General features: G+C 40.1%; 2 protein-coding genes across 2 annotated transcripts in view; one reads left to right on the top strand and one right to left on the bottom strand.

Moving 5' to 3' along the window:
• PAICS (phosphoribosylaminoimidazole carboxylase and phosphoribosylaminoimidazolesuccinocarboxamide synthase) overlaps window positions 1–4,193 on the bottom strand; it is a 39,250-nt gene extending 35,057 nt beyond the window's left edge. Inside the window, exon 1 of the mRNA XM_068679356.1 lies at window positions 3,791–4,193. Coding sequence (XP_068535457.1) covers window positions 3,791–4,178 — 388 coding nt within the window. The 5' untranslated portion in view covers window positions 4,179–4,193. The remainder of the gene's footprint in view (window positions 1–3,790) is intronic.
• Window positions 4,194–5,857: 1,664 nt separating this feature from the next.
• Window positions 5,858–20,846, top strand: PPAT (phosphoribosyl pyrophosphate amidotransferase). The gene is made up of 10 exons (XM_068680384.1): window positions 5,858–5,924; window positions 9,370–9,576; window positions 10,953–11,065; window positions 11,157–11,302; window positions 12,525–12,597; window positions 13,713–13,864; window positions 16,135–16,262; window positions 16,539–16,760; window positions 17,199–17,319; window positions 18,712–20,846. The coding sequence occupies exons 2-10, from the start codon at window positions 9,373–9,375 to the stop codon at window positions 18,885–18,887; spliced, it is 1,335 nt and encodes a 444-aa protein (XP_068536485.1). The 5' UTR covers window positions 5,858–5,924; window positions 9,370–9,372; the 3' UTR covers window positions 18,888–20,846.
• Window positions 20,847–21,880: the final 1,034 nt, after the last annotated feature.

Here is a 21,880-nt window from a genome sequence, read left to right as displayed (position 1 = left end):
CCCAGCTGGCCGCCTTGTTTCATGGCAGAAGCTGCTACCCCCTGTGATGGGTGGGCAGAGGGAAGGGTGTGCTCCTGCCTCCATCGCTAGTGCCAGGGCTCAGCTCTGGCTGCCTGAGAGCTGCCCAGCAAACTATAGAGAGGGGAGAGAAATTCTTTGTTGGGATGCTGCTGAGTGGGGCATCTGTGGGCATGGGGATGAGAAAGCTTTCTTTACACTCTGCTGTTTGAAAAGAAACCATTTAATGTCATAAGTAAATAAGAACAGTTAACACAAAGTGTTATATTTGAAAGAAATAATACTTGACGGAAGAAAAAAGTATTTGTTAAGCAAAAACATTCATATGCATGTATTGCATGTCCTTATCAAAAAAACCCATATATATAAAATATTTGTAAATGACGTGTTTAATGTTGAAAACCAGACACGGAAAACTGCGTATGACTTCCATTTTCAAGTCATTATTTACAAAGGATCTTTTTGCATTTCTATTAGCTCCGTAAATTTAGAACCTAGAATAATAATTTCACTGCTGGTGCACTTCTGTTCTGACTTGATAATTTTTCTATAGATGCTGTTGTAGAGCAAAGGGCAATATTAACTATGTTAATATTTCAACATAAAGCAAGAAATACAAGAGATCGTAAATCACCGAAATTACTAGGTGAGCTTTGCTTTTGTAAATCGAGTGCTCCATTTGTTAATACTTGTTCTAACTTGAAACAATCCAAACTGGTTAACAAAATGAAAAGGTCTTTTTAATGGTTACTTAAGCTATAGCAATGTCTTTGCCCTGAAACAGTGTATTTTGGGAAGACAACATGAACATCACTGGCCTGCACGGCTGTATGTGCTTTGTGGAAAGCGTCACCTTTCCATGAATGAGTTGGGATTTGGGGTGTTTTGCTCGTGAGTTTGGCCTCAGACACCTTTCTCTTAAATTTGATTGTGATTTTAATTATTACTTTCTTCAATTACACTTCCAACAGAAAACTGCTTTTACAAGATATCAAAAACACCTCAGGGAAATGCTATAGAAATACCACTCAGTCCCATAAAAGTAGTCTCTTTTTTTTCCTCCTTCTCCTTCCTCCTCTTCCCCCAGCAGTCTCCCAGTCTGAGAGAATCAAAGAAATCAAACACCAAAACTTGATTTCTAGCTTTACATGAAGGATGAGTATGAGACTTTAGACTGAGGCTAAGTACAATGGTTAAAAATAAAGTATTTTCCTTGGGAGCATGCACTGTCCTGCGCCATGCGTTTTAAAGAATGAATTAGTACAGCTACTCTGTTCTCCAAATAAAATAAGAAATGCATACCGAACATTGTTATTTGGCACAGGTTTTAATTTACTGATAGCCTTTTGTTCTTCCTGCACTTCCTATCCAAGGCAGAAGCCTAAGTAAGCATCCTTGGTTCCTCCAGCACTGCCAAAATAAGGCTTCTCAGCCCCTTTTGAAAGAGGGGAGGGAGCATACCTCCCTCCTCTCCTGTGCTTGAACAGGAGAAACTCAGGAGGACATCTGCAAGGACACCGATGTACTTTGGTATTTTTTGCCTTACAGAGGGCACCTCCCATTCCTCCCCAAGGCAGCAGAGGAGCTGTGAGGCTCATTGCTGGGTAAGCACATGGGCTGTGCCAAGTCCCATTTCGACCTGTGCGAGTGCTGCCCTCAGATTTGCCCCCACGAAAAGGCTTCTGACCATCACAGAGCCACAAATGCCACTTCTGCCTCACAACTGCCCTTCAACATACTGAGCTTGGCAGCTCCTCCTTTCAAACACCGCAACTCTGACTGTGATGGGAAATAACTGGGCCCCCCAAACAGCATCACTTGCTTGACTTTGTGTCCTTAAATGAAGTTGATGTTCTCAGGGGTATGCTCTCTGTCCTTTCATGCGTGTGTACGTACAGGGTATGACCCTTCAGGAATGGATAGCTAAAGCATGCTGTGTGCTTAATTTTTTAAATCTGTGGACAGAGGTAATTGATCCTTGAACATACTCTGGTGTTCATGTGGTTACTACACCACACAGCTGCAGGATGCTTTATACCTTAGGATGTTGCCATTTGGCTGAATTACAGTTATGGGAAGCTTTGCATTTAAATTCTTAGTGTTATTACAGTTAGTTGCATTTAATTTGTGTTTATCCATAAAATAATTGGCTTTTTTTCCCTGAAGTAAGTAACAGAAATGCTTGGACACTTAAGAGGGTATTTAAACATATCGCCTTTAAAACCAGATTGTGCCAATGCTTCAAAATGAGCTGTGTCTCACCCAGGGGGCAAAGATGTTTGTTTGTGTTTTATTTTATTCCAGTTTGGGATTCACAACTCCTATTAACCTTTTCTGGTTTAAACTTCCTAGAGGCCTAAAGCAGGTGAGAATTAGGATTAACAATTGGTGCAAACTGTATCAAAATAGAGAGGATAATCTAAGTCCAGATCCTGAGCAGAAGGACACTCACTATCTTAACTTCACATAGTCCTCAGGAGCTAACAATGTGTATTAGCCAAAGATTTGGCTCTCAGTTCTGCATGTTTAAAAATAAAAATGGAATTTAGGAGCAATATATAGTGCAGAGAATACATGTTAAAATAGTATGAAATTGCTGCTTCATTTTAAGTGACTTGTGAAAGATTAGAGGCTTTCTGCTAACGATGACAAATTAAGGTCAAGCTTTTATCTAAGGTAAAGAATGGCAAGAGAAATGTTGATTCATTTTTCTTAGACCTGTACCACAACATAATAGAGTGAGCCTTGGAAGAGTACAAGGGCAAGCTCGATGTCCAGCACCTTTAGCAGTCTCCTCTGATACTAATTCTGTGTTGTTTTTCTTAAGAAAAGATTCACAGTCTTAGGTAACATAAACAGGTACATACTGTGGGCACAAAGGGAGCTAAGCTTTGTATTTCTCTTTTTAGCCATATTATTTTGATACTCGGAACTATTATTGGGTCTTGTGCTTTGGTGACATTTAGAATGCCATGAGGAGATTTGAGTGCTGTCAAATAGCAGATTGACCCTATTGAAATGTTAAGCACAGCTTAAATGCATATGAGAGAGGGCTGAATAAAACAAGGGATGCAACTAATTCGGTAAGAAACCCTTCAGAATAAAAGCAGTGGGATTTACTTGTTTTGCCTCTGAATATTCTCATAAACACGAGCATTTTTACTTTCCTTACTATATTGCAGTTTTTCATGAGAAGTTATTAAAACATCCTGTGTTTCTTAAAAAAATAAGTTAATTGCTTACCAAATAATTTAATTTACCTTTAGTTGTCCTCTCTGTAAATGAAATTTCAGATTTAAGTAGGGGTAAAAATCGGAAATTTGAGTTCTACCACAGAAAACAGTTCATGACATTTTCCACATTAGCTTTCATTTCTCTTTAAGTTTATGTCTGAGCTGAAGCTCCACTAAACCCGACTCCAAAGTACTGTGAATAAATGTCAAGGGAAAAAGAAAACCCAAACCAGCCAGTTTTCCTTAATTTAGGGTTTGAACTCGGTGCAGGAGCAGCGAGTTCTTGCCGAGGCTTTAACGTTAGGATGATTTGATGAGAATTAGGCTGTATTTACAGGCTTCGACACTGGTGGGTGCTAACATTTTTCTGCCCTGCGCCAGGAGCGCATCCAGTCAGTCGCTGCTCGCAGCACTGCCGGGGCTGGGCAGCCTCAGCCGCAAACTTGGGCTTTGGCTCTGTTTGCCCTGGCTGGTTCGTGCGTTTGTTTGGTTTGAAGCAACGAGAGGAAATAGCAAGAGTTTTGTTATTTTTTTTTTACCTTGGGTGCTGTCTGTGGTGGGGCTGGCGTTCAGCCGCGCCTCGGTCGCGGAGCACCTGCCGTTCTCCTCAGCGCCTAACTGCAGGACAGGTTCATATCGCAATATGGCATCCAGGTCGTGGAAAAACTTCATGGTTTTAGTGGCATCCCCGGAGTTGTGGGCGTATTTTACCGTTCTGTATTCATACTTGAGGTTTTTGTACTTTGCCCGGCACTGCTTCCAATCCCTGCAAACTCCCAACTCCTGCAGCCTTTTGGCAATGTAGATGAAAATCCCTTTATTCCTCAGCGTGCCGCGGAGCTGCTTCCTGATGCTTTTCTCGGACCAGACGCTTAGCAAGGCTTTAACCTCCTCCTCAGTCCAGTGCTTCCCCACTCCACACTCCATGTTGAAAGTGACCTGGAAATGATTCACTATTTCTAGCCAAGATCTGGTTCCCTAGGCAACCAGGCGCCTGGTTGTCAGCGCCGCGCTCCGCCGCGCCGCCCCGAGCCGCTGCGGGCCCCGAGCACGGGCGGCCCCAAGGCCTGCGGGCGGCCGGAGCCCCGCGGAGCCCACCCGAGCCCTGGGCGGCCATCTCGCCTCAGGAGCCCGCGGGTCTCCCCGGCCTCACGCGAGAAACCGTGGTGGCATCGCCACCGTGGCGAAAAACACGGGTGTTTCTGGCGTCCTCTGAGGAGGAGCAGCACCTGTGTGGAAAAATGGGCTGGGGATGGGCTTGTGTGGGTGTCCTGCGTGGGCACCGCCGCGGCTCCTCGTGAGGCTGCAGTGCGGGTGGGTGGCAGCAGCGTGGGCACGACTCGAGCCTTCCTGCCAGGGGGGTGTTTTAAAGCCGGGGGCCGCCCACGCGCGTTGTTAATGCTCATTAATTACTGAGCGATGATTTAATAAAACGCTCGCCTGTGGAGGATTCGCCAAAGTGGCGAAATTGCATAAGCTTTTTGCGCTTCCCTTCTGCTTGTGCTTACTTTTTGCCATTAGCGCTACAAGGAAGATGTAAGCTGCCTCCTTGCAAAGGCCCTTCACTCAGGATGCCTGCTTCTCTCACCGCTTCCTTGTGGAGGTGTTTAAAGGGACAGCATCGATACTGAAATGGAAACCGTCTGCAATACTGAATTAAAAGTCACTGGATGCAGCAAATCAGTTAGTTTTAACACCAGTCTTTGTGTTTATAGACGGGGCAATCTTCCTGAGTTAAAATAAACGTGTTTAGGAATGTCCTCGTTGTGGCGAAACAACCAGGGTATGTGTAGGGATGAATAACTTCAACCTCCTTTATTGAGGACAGGCTCCCTTCTTATACAGCAGCCCTACAAGCGGAGCTTTCCCAGCAGCTATTCATCGGTTAACAACTTTGCCCAGCAACAGCAAACATTTAGCAACTCCCATGTCTTCAGGGTTGGAGAACAAGCAGTTGGAGACAGCAAGGCGTCTCCTGAATCACCCTGCTTTGTTCTTCCTAACTTCTTCGCATTCCTCAGGGCCTCATCGTCACCAGCCCGATGTTATCGCCAGCCACGGGGCTCGTCGACCCCTATGGCGATCCTCCCACAGCTAGCTGTGCAAATGCCTGCTTGATTGCTTCAGTGCGAGAGTTCAAAAGCTTTCACACAGGTGATCAGTGACAGAGACAATGCATTCCCTTAAGCAAAAGCAGCAGTTTTAAGACAAAGCGCCCCAAACCCAGACAGAAATGCAGTAATGCTGGAGAGCCTACTGCTGGAGCCCGGAGTACCAGCACTGCAAAGTGGCTTTGCAGATTAAGCATCTGCTGTTATTTTATGCCTACACTGAAATCGGACTGCAGTAAGAGGCTGAGCCAGTGCTTATTAATGGAAAGATTCCCACTGAATTCAGTGGGCTTAGGCACAAACCTTATGTGACTGTTTGCAAATAAAGCATATCACAGGCAAGAAACCAGTTTTGATTACAAGCATGTGAAATGAAACAATAAATAAACATACATTAAAATTTCATCTTGTGAAGAATGGGAAAACCCACCAATCTATAGTATGGTACAGCGTTTCATTCAAAGCATTTCATGTTTAATTGTATTTTGTCCACAGGGGCCAGGAGAGCGCTGGAATTGTGACAAGTGATGGAGAGTCATCCCAGGCATTCAAAGTGCACAAGGTAAAATGTAAATGCTTTGTAGATGCCCAACTGAGATGCACAGTTTGTTTCAGTGAGGAAACTGAATAGCTAAAAAGAGGGGAAGCATCATGTTTTGATTTTTTTTTTTTTGCTTTGTCAGAGTGCTAATATCTAATTCTGTTATTTGTGCAATTTCTGACTTAAGTACACGTTTAAAACAGATATGCCAACATTATCCCTGCTGGTTGTATACATGCACACAGCAGCAGACACACAGGTCCAGATCAGGCTATTGTTTTCCTATAAAAGTAGTTACCAAAGTCAACCTGCAGCTAAAGTGTTAACTCCAGAGATTTGGAAGACTTCATCACAGCTTGAGAAAGAGAAAAGGAAAATAGTTACAGGTTCTGCACAAGCAAGTGGATGACATTCTTAGCTTAGTGAGAATCAAGGAAGTGGAAGCTACTGTACCCATAGGTGAAAATGAACAAAATAAATGATTGAATGGAGACCTGAGAAGGTCACCCAGTCTTTCTCAAGCTGAGAGAATCCCCAGGGATGTAAAACAAACAAACAAACAAACAAAAAAAAAAAAACAAACATAAAATGGCCACAGCCTCTGAAGTATTATGCCTGGAGAATCCCTGCATTTTCTGAGACTGGTTTTGCTCATTCTGTTTTGAATAGTGATCAGGAAAAAATTATCATCAGCCTATTAAGCACTGGAAGAGCAGCATATAGGAAATAAAACTATTTCAGCAGACAAAACCACAGGGCAGTTCTTGATGCCAGTGCACTCTCTAACCACAGTCCGAAAGCAATTTGTTTTCATGTTCAGGGGTCTCTGAGGGAGATTAATTAAGCTGTTCAAATCAGTGTAAGAGTAAGAACCATTTTGTTGCGGCAGCATGTGTATAAATGTGTGACTGCTGAATGCCTCGTGCACAGTCTTGTCTCTTGAGCGTCATGTTTGTCGCCTCTTCTGGAATTTCCCCCCCTCCTATCCGTTACTTGCAGCCTGATCCTCCCCCCTACACACTTTTAAATGCCAGTTTTCTGAACTACTGCACCGTGTTGTCTGTTTTTCATTCCCGCTCCTGCTTGGGTTTCAGCTTTCCTTAAGGTTAACAGAAATTGCAACTTCCTTTTAAAGTGAGCTTTAAAAGATAAATCCTGTAGTAAAAGATATTTCTCAGAATGAACTTGTAGCAGCCAATACAATAAGCAGTAGAGTTTCCATGTTAGTGAGCTGACATACTTGGCTGTCATCTAAGAATTTAATTGACTATCATTGTATCAGCTTTGATATTTTAAGAGTTGCAAAGCGTGTGATGGTTTCTTATATCCTTGAAATACCTTTCTCAGCTACATCACTTTTAAAAAACATAATAACCACAGTGTAATAAAGAGCCTGTGGAGTACAATAGATATGATGTGTAATCCTAGAAACAATGCCAATGTAACAAGCATTTGGATCTGTTACACCAGTGGAAATAAGTTTACAAGTCTGACTTATAAACTAGATCATAAAAACAAACAAACAAACAAACAAACAAAAACAGTGAAGATGCTACTGTGTCCATTTGTCCTCCAACCCCCGGCTGACTATTCTTAGCAGAGACAAGAGAATGGAAAAGGTGCCTGCTGCTCACTGCATCAATTTACAACCCAGTGGGTTACTGCAAACTCACCTTTGTCAACGGCTTAAGCCAATGCACGTATTAGAGTACGAACTGTACTGCCTATGGCACGGGTATGTGCTCCTTTCTGATTGTTGCTGGCCTTTGACAACGGATTTATAGCCCTTGACAAAGGCTATTAATCCATTGTTTTAAACTCTCCCAGAAGACTCATCCAGATTTGTCTGTTGGAGCCTTTCAGCTAGACTTGTGCAAGAAAACATTAGTGTCATAGCTGCACTGGCTCAGGATGTGGAAAAACTTAAATCTCTTGTATAGATGTAGTGATGTCAATAGCAGAAAGGCTTTGTCTGACTTTTGCATGCTTGAATATGCAGAAAAATCTATATTGAAGTAGCTATATTATCATGTTCTGGTATGTACCAGGCTTCATGTAATACAGATGTCAGATCGTCTTCACTGGGAACTCTTTATACTGGTGCAATTCATGTTCACTGTCCCACACCAGCAATCTAAATCAGCAAAATATTTCAAGCTGCATTTTAAAGATTATGTATTTGTGTCAGCAATTCTGTTTTAAAATAGCATTGCTTGTTTAAGCTATAGCAATGCTTCAAATAGCCACATCCATTGACATTGGACCTGTGAAATGCCAGATGTGTCAGGATAAAACTGGCCAAAGTAAAAAAAGAACGTGACTATATTTCTGTACATGATACAGACTCTGGGCAAGCTTCATGTCATCTGTGAGACAACAGATGATACTTGATCTGGCACAAAGTTTGCTGAACCATTCAAGTAAACTTATACTAGTTTGACTGTTTGAGGCACCAGTTTTTTGACATGACAGTTAAATATCCTAAAACCACATGCAAACACAGCCTTTCAGTATTCTGACTCTATACCAGTTGCAGAATAAAATATCCTAAAGCTTGGCTTTAAGCTGCTTTGATTGAGCTCTGAAAACATATTTACTTCTTCTCTGTCTCATCCCACTGTCTTGTACCCACAGCATAGGCTATGGAACCATTCATGACATTCCAGTCTCTCCCGTATATCTGTGCAGATCCTAGGAGTGTTGTTACCATGTATGATTTCATGTATATCACAATTACTATGCATGATAGGGAAACTGAGGCTTAGAAGGATGTAAATACTTTCAACAGGCAGCAGAAAAAGCAGGGCTTGTAGGAGGGTTTGGAATCCAGTCTTGATTTCCTCTCTGTGTGCAGGTGTGTTTTTTTTTCAGACTATTCTTGCTGCTAAATTGTGTTTGTTGCCAAAAGAAGCTCCTGATGGCTCACTAAAAAGCCTTGACGCATTTCTGCTTTAGACAGAAGGCAACCTGGATGTATGAAAAGTTTGTTTCAAGTAAACAGAAAAAAAAAAAAGCTCTAGAAAAAAGCTTTGTTCCTAATATTGGCAGGAATGACTGCAATCTGATAAATGTTGTCATAGACCCAGTATAAAAGTAAATCAAATATACTGCTAACTTGTAAATAGTATTCCCTAAGTAGAATTTCCTTCTTGCAACTTTTTTTTTTCTTCTTTAAACACCACAACAGTTCAGTAGTGTTTTTCAGAAAATGCATTTTTAGTCAGGGAATAGATCGTTCTGTGAAAACCCTCAGCACAACAATGTATAATGCTTTTTTTAAAAACAGCAGTAATGGGATCTGACACAGCACTGTGATACCTACTCAGCTTCTTTCTTTCCTGTGGCTTTCAGGTTACTTCCCCTTCTTGCAGGGTTTTAGTGCAGTACCAAAAACAAACACAAGAAGCAATGAGCCAGTTGCCAGAAAAACAAAACAGAACAATTTTCTTTTCTTTTTCTCCCAAAGGGAATGGGTCTTATAAATCACGTGTTCAATGCAGACAGCCTGAAGAAGCTGTATGTGTCAAACCTTGGTATTGGGCACACCAGGTACTCTACCTCCGGGATCTCCGAGCTGCAGAACTGCCAGCCTTTTGTTGTAGAAACTCTTCATGGCAAGATCGCTGTGGCACACAACGGTGAGCTAACAAATGCCGTGCGACTGAGGAGGAAGGTCAGTATCTCCCCTGGGAAGCTCCAGCATCATTTATGTCTGAGTATGAGGCAGCAATGAGCAAAAACTTTGCTATGATGTGTACTTAATACCAAACTGCTTGGTGTAGTGAAGAAGCACCATAATCAAAATAGATAATTTTTGGGGAAAAAAATCCTGGAGAGAGGAGGCATTTGTAACCGTCACAGGGGAAAACTCACCAGTCCTCTGGACTGATGGTCACATTGCTGTTTGACAAGTGAGAAAACTATCTCAGCCATAACAGGGGATCTTGGCTTGAAGCTCTCATTTGTTATGGCTGACAGAAGCAGAAAATCATATGCTTAGAGTTAGGAGAGGCATAATAATAAGGTGAAGTAATTGTAATATGAAATGTTCTTGTTTGGAATATTGTCTTTATTTGTATTTCTGGCTTGCAAAATTCATCATGAGCACTGTCAGGACATAAACACATAAGGAGATCATCAAACACCAGATTTTGTAGTGTGTTTGGCTGCAAGGGTATGTGTTAAAGAACCTGTTTAAAATCTAGCAGATGTTTCATTGTGAAATCTGTTCTATCATAAGTTCCATCCAAAAGCTAGAGGACATACTTTTGCTTTGCAGCAAGGCAAACATATGACATGCCTAAAGTAACTTACCCCATCTTTAATCAGATTAACAAGCGTACTTAATGGATGAGAGAAAAAAACAGTGGGGAGGAAATGTAGACGGAAAGTGGAGAATCTAGGTTACTTGAGATTTAGAATGACTTCTAAAGATAAAATCCAGTAACTGTAGTGCATGCAGCACTGAATGGCTTGTTAATAGTTGGCTGAATACACTGCAGATTCTCATCTTCCTTAGAAGCATAAATAAACCAGGATAGAACAATTTGACTGACCTGGTCTAGCAAACCCTAGGAAAAAATGTGGGATTTCAGCTTTTTAATTCCACTCCACTTTCCTTCATACCTCTTTTATTTTTGCTTTGTGCCCTGACCACCCTTCTGTCTTGATGTCTCTCTTCTCTTTCTGTATCTTCTATAGGTAATTTCATATTTTCCGCCGTGCATATTTTACCTCTCTTCCCAGAGCAAGCAGAACAAGTTGATTAAATGGCCCAAATGTGACTTTATGTCCTGAATACTTTTGGCTGCACATGAAGCGAAAGAATGAGATAGAAAGGGAGAAATGCAGTTCCAGACATAGATGATTGTACCAGTTCCTTTTACATATTGAAAGTTGACTTTATGATGATCTAATCATCTAAAGCACTGATATGTTTGAAAACATTTGTTCATTGTACAAAGGTATTGTTAAACTAAAATCCAAGCAGTGTTATGTGAGATCATTTTTTTTTAGTGCTGGTAACACTTTTGTTTTGTGTCTTAAAAGCTTATGCGGCATGGTGTAGGACTGTCGACCAGTTCTGACAGTGAATTGATCACCCAGCTGCTGGCTTTCACACCTCCTCTAGAAAATGATGACACTGCCGATTGGGTAGCAAGGTGAGGAGGACAGAGTTCAGAATCAAGAACAGCAATCTGTTCTCAGCATGGCATACAACACATGAGTATGTTCACTTATGTCTCCTTGCAGAATAAAAAATTTAATGAATGAAACTCCAACTTCTTATTCGTTGCTAATTATGCATAAAGACATAATTTATGCAGTACGTGATCCATATGGAAATCGTCCACTCTGCATTGGTCGTCTTATTCCAGTGGGGGACATGAATGGAAAAGGTAAACCATACATATATATTCGTACACACATACATATACACATTTAAATATATATATAGTTTGTGCATTAAGTCATCAATATAAATAATTACAGCTGCATTTACTGAGGTGGGAGTAGGAATGCAAAACTCAGTTTTTAAAATTCAAAACAAAAGTGGTGTAAGGAAAAAATTGTAGGAAGTTGGCAAACATCTTTTCTGCTCCCAGCAAAAGTGAATCCGTGTTGCCTGCTGACAGTGTCAGAATTAGGCAGGCCAACTGTAATAGAATATATGTGAAAATCTAACTAAACTCTTACCATCTCAATGGGAAAGCAAGGATGAACAGAATCACAGCTGGGGTAGGAAGGCACCTTGGAGGTGACCTGCTCCAGCCTGCCTGCTCATGCAGAGCCACCAGGAGCTATTTGCCCAGGACTATATCCAGCCCAGAAACAAGTCTGTTTTCTTTCAGCTGTGATATGATGGTGAAAAAGTGTTGAATAACTGGCAATGTATTTCTAACTTCCAAGCACTCCTACTCACACTTAGTTTGGTAATGGAACACTATAAAATCAATTGATGGGAAAAAGTCCTTGGAGCTCTTGTTTAGCCTGCAAATCAACATGTTCCCTGAAGTGAGATTAAAATCTGTTCATTTGTTTGAAAATAAAATAATTCAAAGGCAAACAAGTAAATGCTTTCATAGCTTCGGAAAACCTGGTAAATTAAAACAAGAGAAAAATTATCAAGATTATTATCAAACACCAATACCCTGTTTTGTGGTTTAATTTGTCCTGTGCCTGTACTCTTTGGAGTTCAATTCAGTAACCATTGTAGTCAAATGATCTATCTGTTGATGCATTTAACATAGGAAAAGAAAGGAATTTCTTGTCCAAATAAAAGTAACTATGTATATCTAAAGCAATTGAACTAGAATTGGGCAAGTCTGAAATACTGCAGAAATCACATCTGAACTGTCTCTTCTTTGTGAACCATGGATATGAGGCTGTTACTTCCTATTCTGCCTAGAACAAGTCTATGATGCTTTCATTTTCTTAAATAATATTAAAGAAACTTTGGAATGCTAAACCTTATTGTTAGAACTCACAACAATTTGCAGTTGTGTACTTGGCTACCTAAACTGTAGCAAGCCAGGTACTGCATTAAGATATACAATGTGTGTAGTGGTAATGGTAGCAAGAATTGTGGAATCTAACTATAACTGAAATCTTTTATTTCAGGAAAGGATAACAGTGAAACAGAAGGATGGGTAGTCTCCTCTGAATCCTGTAGCTTTTTATCTATTGGTGCAGAGTAAGTGCTCCAGTTCTCACTTTATCTGAAAGCTCTCCTCAGGCAGCAATTCAACATTAAACCTCAAACTGCCAAATATCATAATCTTTAACAAGGTGAAAAACATAAAGGATTAGTTTGTTGAGCTGTTTGGAGTTTTTTTTGCCAATTGTCTTTTGTCAGGTTATTTTCTTGATTGGATTAATGTAAAGGAAGCTAAGTAATTATGTGTTCAGAAAGTAATGGTAAAGACAACTTCAAGGATGCTTCTTACTTGTTGCATTAAATCTAATTGTCTGTATACTTCTTAGTTTTAGCCTAGTTAGCAGCAGAATTCTTGTATTATAAAATAATCTTTCAGCTACAGAAAAGGCTGCACTGGTAGCTCACAGGTTGCACTCACCTGAGATGCAGCATATGCTGCCTGACAGGCCTCATTTTAGAAAAGTGACAGGCACTTGAAATTATTTCCATGTGTGGAAACTCAAGTTAGAGCCAACAGAAGAGATGACATTCACATTACCTCCCTAGCTAAGACACTCTGAAAAGAAAGGTGGGATACTCACTGGGAGATGTCAAACAAGTCTTAGGAAGTTTGGAATAGAAGACAGTTGTGAAATAAACATAAGTAAAGGAGGAATGGTTATGAGGAAGTATATTTAATTTCCTAATCAAACATTAAAAAGTGCATTTGGGTACAACACTAATATGTACATTTGGATCCTCTAAATAAAAAGCATTGAAAGACTGCATTAAGACCACAAGCACTGAATAAAAAGAGATGTAGAGCAAAACCAGGAAACAGTGTGACTGCGCTTTACTAGTCTCATTCCATTCTGTGATGTTTTATTGTAGGCATGTTATTCTGTGTTCTTTGCACTAGCCTACATCTCACATATGGGAATAATACCATAATTCTGTTGTACTAGTTAGAATATTAATTTACTATTGTCTGATATTTATTCAGGCTGTTTTGTCTTAGCATGTTGGTCTTAAACAGTCTAGATCAAATCCTAAGATAGAAGCAAAATACCATATTAGCATGTTCAAAAGCAATTTTCCTATCAATAGAGTTTATATTTTAAAACTACCATTGAGGTTCAGGACATTTCTAAATGCTGTATTTCTCTTTCAAGGTACTACCGTGAAGTCCTTCCTGGAGAGATTGTTAAAATATCCAGGTACGATGTCCAAACGCTGGATGTGGTACCACGACCTGAAGGAGATCCATCAGCGTTCTGCATCTTTGAATATGTTTATTTTGCAAGACCAGACAGTATCTTTGAAGGTAAGAAGATGTAACATACAAAGCCACTGCCTCCCAAATAATGGGAGATTGCATTTTCAAGGACAATTGATTCTACAAAATGTCGGGGATCATACCAGGGTGACACTGAACATGAATTTCCAGAGCAGGGCTGGGACTGGGTAGGCTTGCACAGTTCTTGAGGACATAAAACTCTTCTGTTCCTGTCTGTGTATACAGCTTCAGTCAGGCCTGCCTGTATAGCCTTATGGAAAGGATGAAAAGAGCCACAAACATGGCTAAGGTAGAGGAAATAACCCTTAAAATCAAGAGCATTAAGGAAGGAACTGTATTAGTTCTTGGAAAGCCTTTTAAAAATCAGACCTGTGAAATAAAATCTGCAGAACAACTTCATCTTAGTGTTTTCTTTGCAAGAAAGGGTTATTTCAGGAAGATGCTTTTAATATAACTGAAATCTATGCTTTATCCAAGTACTTGAGGCTGTCAGTCTGATGCCCTTATTACTACTTCAGTAGAAGCCCCTGAAAATTGCCTTAGTGACAAGATACTGGCGAAGATGCTCATACCTAGCACTGTCCTCACTTCTCTCATGTGCCCTAGTAACGTCCTCTGTAATCTTTACCTTGCCTCATCTCACAATGCCTTCAGTTCCCTCTCCTGGTCCCAGACTTTTAGGACCTTAAAAGCTCCTGAGGCCTCTTCTGGGAGTGTTGCCATGGGGGTCGAGGAGCCCCATGGTTGGCAATAGCATCGGGCTGGTGATGATGAAGCCACGAGGAATGTAAACAAGTTAGAAGGAACAAAGAAGGTTATTCAGGAGATGCCTTGCTGTCTCCAACTGCTTGTTCTCCAACTCTTAAAAACATGGAAGTTGCTAAATGTTTGCTGTTGCCGAGCAAAGTTGTTAACCGATGAATGGCTAGTGGGAAAGTACCGCTGTAGAGCTAATGGTATGAGGGAGCCTGTCCTCAATAAAGGAGGCTGAAGTTATTGATCCTTAAACATACCCTGGTGTCCGTGTGGTCATTACACCATAAATGGCACCCGAACAGGGACCTGAAGAACAGGGACCAGAAGGACAGGAACTGGCTAACAGAACAGGAACAGGGACTAGATAATAGAACAGGGACAAAAACAAAAAATCAATTAACAGGGACAGGCTAGCAGAACAAGAACAGGGACACTAATCGCCTCACGAAGATGAACCCAGCAAGCTGAAAGGAAACGCACCTGAGCTGAAAGGAAGGTCAAGCTGAAAGAAGCATTGAGCTGAGAGAAGAATACCCGTGTACACAATCACCTCTCACTGGCCAAAGGAGCTGGTCCAAGATGGGTGTCAGCACAATGGGTCCGTCCGTCTGTCTCAACTTCTGCCTCAACATGATCACAGCACTCTCCTCAGAGCTTTAGCTTCCAGCTCAACCAAAAAAAAACAAAAAATGGGAGGGTCCTGCTGGTATATGCAGCACCCACAAACTGGGGCTCCAGGAGCTGGAGGGGCAGCCAGAGCTCCCCGCTGGGCAGCACTCAGTGCCTGCCTCTCCCAGGGATGTGGTTACAAAGTTTGTTAAAGATAGGATTAGTATGGCTGATAGTTTTTCTCTGTGTCTTAATTTGTGCTAATCGTGCTTTCTTTGTTAATAAAAAAGGGGGAGATGTGGGAGTATTGCCACAGGGGTCGACGAGCTCCCTGGCTGGTGATAACATCGGACTCCTGACTATGAAGTCCTGAGGGATGTAAACAACTTAGGAGGAACAAAGAAGGCTGATTCAGGAGACGCCTTGCTGTCTCAAACTGCCTGTTCTCCAGCCGTTAAGATTGCTGAAGCTATTGATCCCTAAACATACCCTGTCATTACACCACAGCCTCTCCCTACCTTCCTGAATGTGGGGTGAAGTTCACCGACTGGCTCAAAGTTGTAACAGTACAGGCAGACAGCATGATTGCACAAACTTTGCTTAAGAAAACAGCTAAACATAGGATATGCACACTGTGAATGTCACAGGAATAATTTTCTTTTTCTTTCCTCCTGTAACATCCACAAGTCTTTTAGTTACCTGATAAGGGCAAAATAGATTTTAACTCTATGTAGTGGTATGAATGTGAATGTTAGAATAGAATATGACATTATGGGAAGAACTAAAAAACTACCTCATGTGAATGACTGCTTCATATTTCTGGAGCTTTTCTCACTGACTTCTATGCCCGCAAGTTGCCACAGAAATGTATACAGCAAACAAAGGTAATCTGAATTATGAATACTAGGAAAAGCTCTTCTTGCTGTTCTTAGGTCAAATGGTGTATTCAGTCAGGAGGAGATGCGGTCAGCAACTTGCTATTGAAGCACCTGTGGAAGCAGACCTAGTCAGCACCGTTCCAGAGTCTGCAACCCCAGCAGCTCTGGGCTACGCTCAAAAGGTTTGTGTTTGTATTTTTTTCAAGCACATTTACACGTATCTTTTTTTGTAATGGAGTATTTCAGTATGCGCCACTGGAGTTTGGTACTGATGAAGCTTTGTATCTACTGAGTCATGTGCACTTGTTTTTTGTCATTATTCCACTATATTAAGGTATTCCAAAGTTTTTTGGTTACTGGGAAGTCCTTATTAAATACAATGGCTGCTTCGAAATACAGTAACTGAGAATAACCAGTTTTATAGATACTTATTCCTTTTAACTGTCTCCTGTTTATAGTGTGGACTACCATACGTTGAAGTACTCTGTAAAAATCGATATGTAGGAAGAACATTTATCCAGCCAAATATGAGGTTACGGCAGCTTGGTGTTGCAAAGAAGTTTGGCGTTCTGTCTGACAACTTCAAAGGCAAGCGAGTTGTTATCATTGACGATTCGATTGTGAGGGGCAATACCATTTCACCCATCATAAAACTACTACGGGAATCAGGAGCTAAAGAGGTAAGTTTGTTTTTAGTCAGTAAAAAAAAAAACACTGACTGTTTTTAGTCAGTACAGTACAGATGTAAATACAAGATTGATGGAGGGTCTCGTATTTTTTAACTGAAATAGACTGTGCAAGTCTGTTAGTGGAGCAAAAATATTTTGTGTGATGTTTGATTTTGTAAATTGAAACATCTGCATCAAGGATTGAATGCCACAGAAAAGCAAAATCTTATCCTAATATTAGGAAATATTGTAACAGTACAATCTAAAATGGTCTTTATCTCTCTTCCTGCATTGGCATCTGAAAAAAAAATGTTATTTTAACTCTTCCATGACTTCAGTCTAGTGCTGTGTTCCTTTCTTCATAATCATTTTGTATAACTTGGACTTATATTTACTTATGATCTGCTGACCTTCACTTCATAGAACTCTTTTGAAACTATTTTTATTCAGGTACACATCCGTGTGGCTTCACCTCCCATAAGGTTTCCTTGTTACATGGGAATAAACATTCCAACAAAAGAAGAACTGATTGCCAACAGACCTGAGTTTCACGACCTTGCAAACTATATAGGTAAAGTTTTGTTTGTTTGTTTGTTTGTTTTGAGAGTTTTCGCTTGTAGGCATTTATTGACTGCATCAAAATAAAGTACAACAAAACAAGGCGAGAGTGGTAAAACGGGATGAAAAAAATCATAACAGTTGACACATTAGAACTCTGCATTGACTGTTTCCTACGGATCAAACCAACTTAGTTGTGTATTTTAACACAGTACATTATATTTCTTTGAACAATATAAAGCATTAGAGTAATTTCCTAAGTTACAAATAAAGTATAACACAGCTTTCCGATATGTATCGCTTCTGCTGGGAAAATTTACAACACAGAGCTACTGCAGGGAAAATATCAGAAAGAAAATAAATGGTGAGAATCTGTTGCATAATGAAAAACTAATGCAGTTTCACTTCTATGACATTCATAAAAATTTGTTCTGAATTTGTAAATGCCCACTGGTGTTTCTACAAATTTAAATTTATGTAAATAATTTTAACTGCATTACATGATACTTTACTTTGAAAGTAATCACTTGAAACTAATCAAAGAATGTTAATTAAATACATTCTCAAATCTCTAGAATGAGTCATGTTTACAGCAGAACAAAGAACCAACAGCTTATGTTCTTGTGATGTAGTAAATAATGTGCCTTCATGGGGATATCAGTAATAGAAATCATGTGAAGTTCTGCGAGTGAGAAGATCTGCTCTATAGCTTCTTGTGCTGCAAAATATTTAAAAAATGTTTTAAGAATATACCTGTGGTTGGAAACTTTAAACTAAGAGTGCTTGTGTAAATACTTTGTCTAATCTTGCAATGAGTTCTTTTCCCCAAAATTATTGTCATGAAGGCATGTTGAAATACTTCAAGTTTGTCGTATCTCATATTTAAGAAGTATTCATTCACAAAACAGTGAGTGTAACTGATAAGGTAATGATCTGAGTAGGCTGTCGTCTGTCTTTCCTACTGCTGTACGAGCTGCATGCTGTTTTTTTGTTTTGTTTTGTTTTGTTTTGTTTTTTAACATGATGCTCTTCTGCTCCTCCAAGTTCCAATAAGAGTATATAAGTCCTAGGTGTTTAGATTGGGAAGCATGAGCCACACGACCACCGTAGGGAGTTCAGAGGGTCTTAAGACACACTCTGGATTCTGTTTGAATTTTTGCAGTATGTTCGGCTAACAGACCCCAACTCAGCACCTTCTGTCTACATTTCAGTGAATCTGCTCCCTGTGCAAATAATTTGAGAGGGCAAGACTTGTTATGATCTTGTAATTTTTCATAACCATTTTCTAGGTGAGGTTATTCACCTTGCATCGTAATCCATACAACAATGCGACTGCATTTCCTAGGAGCATCACATTTGGTACACTATCGCAGCTTTTAACAGATGAATTCTTTATTTCCTCTAGGGGCAGACAGTGTTGTCTACCTTTCCGTGGAAGGGCTGGTATCATCTGTGCAAGAAAGCATCAGAGCAAGACAAGAGAATGAGAACAGCCTTAAAACCCAGAAATCACGTGTTGGAAAGATTGGTCATTGTACTGCATGTCTCACTGGAGAATATCCCGTAGAGCTAGAATGGTGAATTTTTAGTGGATGCACATGGGTTCATCATTGTTGAATGTACTTTTTGCCAAGATGCCTTCTTGCTAATAGCCTTCTTACATTTAGGTAATATGTAAAGCTTATTATAGTTGACTGATTACTGTTAGTAAAATACATCTTTATTGGTAAAGACTTAGAGAGTCTGTGCTGACGAAAACTATGTAAGCAGATTGAAATACAAAATCATATAGTTTTGATGTACGGTCGTGCCTTCTATTTTCTCATAAAATATTGCAAAAACCAAAGTGTTTATAATTATGTAACAATGCCAGAGCTTTTTGTTTCAGTCTCACCTCAAATGTGAGATATCCCTGTCAGACTTGTTCACAAAGTACAAATTATCGGTCATGTGGTGTAATTTCAAATTAATCTAAACCTTTAAGCAAAAAGGATGTGAAGCTTGCTTTCCTGTTTTGGAAAAAAATACCAGATTCTAAAGAGTCTTCTTGTTTCCTCAGCAGTTCTTGCTTAGATTTCTTAAAAATAGAAGTACCTGACTTTTGCATATATAACTAAATGGCTATTATTAATCAAGCCCTTTGTAACTAAGTTTCCAGATTCTATAAATGTAAGGTCTAGCACATGATTTGAAAAAATGAATACTCAGGGAAATGCTCAGCCAAAAGCTTTTTTTAGGTTTATAACTTCAAAATTCTTTTTTTTGAATTCCGCTCTAAATCACAGAACTGTAGAATGGTTTGGGTTGGAAGTGACCTTAAAGACCATCTAATTTCAACCCCCCACCATGGGCAGGGACACCTCCCACCAGACCAGACTGCCCAAAGCCCCATCCAGCCTGGCCTTGAGCACCTCCAGGGATGGGGCATCCACAGCTTCTCTGGGCAACCTGTGCCAGTGCCTCACCACCTTTACAATAACAAATTTCCTTGTAAAATCTAATCTAAATCTACCCTTTTAGTTTTATAAAGCATTCCGCCTTGTCCTATCACTATGTGCCTATGTAAAAAGTCACTATCATTTTTATCACCTTCTTTTTTAAGCCCCCTGGAAGGTTGCTGTAATGTCTCCCCAGAGCCAGGCTCACGGCCCCAGCCCTCTGCCTGTCTTCATAAAATAGGTGCCTCCAGCCCTTTCATCATCTTCGTGACCCTCCTCTGGACTTACTCCAACAGGTCCATGTCCTTTTTGTGCTGAGGGCCCCAAAGCTCTGTGCAGCACTTCAGGTGGGGTCTCACAAGGGCAGAGCAGAGAGGCTCAATCCTGTCCTTCCCCCTGCTGGCTGTGGCGCTGTTGATGCAGCCCAGGATGCAGTTGGCATCCGGGCTGCAAGCGCACAATGCCAGCTCATTTCCAGGTTTTTGTCCACCTCTCTTCAGGTGCTTTTACCAGATGGTAATAGGATGTGGAAGGAGAAAAATCTTTGGCAGTGCCATTTGTTTTATTTTCTGTTTCACATCTTGTGTTCTTCAGGACAAATCCTGACAACTTCTGAAGTCTGAGCTATATGTGCTTTATAGATGTCAGTGTCCAAACTTAACTCAAAAATAAAGTCGCTTTCTTAACAGTGAGAATGATAGATCAACTGAAGGTTATCAGTTGTTCTGGGTATACTCTTATTTTCCTACATTACTGCTGTTATTATAAATGTAATGTTTTTTCTTAAAAAAAGTTTTGAAGAACCATTAGGTATTGAATGCCTTGTATGTTTTAATCAGTAACGATTACGGTTACTTGTATACATAAAGATCACTTCACAACGAACCACTACCTGAAAGGGAAGAGCACCTTTCAAAAATATTGCAAATTTACGCACAATTGTAAAAATATTTTGTATACCTCGTTTTTTTCACTGAATACCAGAAATTTAATTTTAGGTTTTCTATTTAATGTTGTATATTTTGGCCTTACAATTGTTTGTGACACTGTTGCAACAAGAAAGAAAAATAAAAGTTTAAGAAATTCTTCCTTCCCAATCTTACACATAGTGGAGAATTACAGTACTTGACATTAAAGTCAGAAGAGAGCTTTCTTATGTGGGATCTGTAGCAACTGTGCCTGATACACAATCACAAAACAAAAGTCCCAGTTCAAGAAAGCATTTAAGCACATTTTGTGGAAGTCAAGACTGAACTTTGTGCAGGTTCTTGTGCAATCAGAATCTACATGCAGTCAAGTTTATGGGAAAATCTCTTTCATTGTGAGAATCATGCCCTTCACCAAAGCCCAGATCCACATATTAGGAGAGGTATTTAGATCTTACCTAATTTGCAAGCTTGTTAGTTAGTTTGTTTTTTTAACAGTCCTATAATCTGGACAGTAAATGGAGAAAACAGAACTGGGTGCAGTCACTCTGACCTCCCCCCTTCTACATTAGAAGGGAGAAGTGAGAGAAAACAGAAAAACTTAACATTTATCACCTTTCTTCTTTCCTGCCCTCAAAAAAAACAAAAATTTTCAAAAGAAAGGGCAAGTTGAGCTCTTGTGTTAGATGTGAGGAGCCCTTCCTACCGGACATACACGTAGGTGAACAGTTTAACAAGGCTGGAAGCAGAATTCAATCAGCATCTCTGAAGCTGTCTGTAGAACAGATTGTAAATGAAACTTGCGCAAAATAGTTTCATTTATTTTGGACTTATTTTAAAATGCCACTTAAGACACTTTCAGGAAAAAAAATGGTATTTTTACATGTGGAAATAACTGCTTAAGTGTGCTGTGAGTTAGGTACCATAATTCTGATTTCATTAAGAATCCCAATACCTTTTTTCCCTCCCCATAACACGTGTGAAATTACGAGGAAGGTCTGCTACTGCAAGCACTGTGATCTTTAGTAATGATACACGCCTAATCTTTAAGACCTTAAAGTGAAGAAACTTTTGAAGTGTCACTTTATTCACAGACAACTGGAAGTATGCTTCAGGATACCATTTATTTTAAATCCCATACTGTGAGATATACACATGCATTGAGTGGAAAACAAAACAAAACAAAACAAAACTTCAGTTCCAGGTGTTG

This window comes from Anas acuta, chromosome 4, assembly GCF_963932015.1.
Source record: "Anas acuta chromosome 4, bAnaAcu1.1, whole genome shotgun sequence".
In the NCBI taxonomy this organism is placed as follows: domain Eukaryota; kingdom Metazoa; phylum Chordata; class Aves; order Anseriformes; family Anatidae; genus Anas; species Anas acuta.
This window is presented reverse-complemented; position numbering and strand designations above follow the sequence as displayed.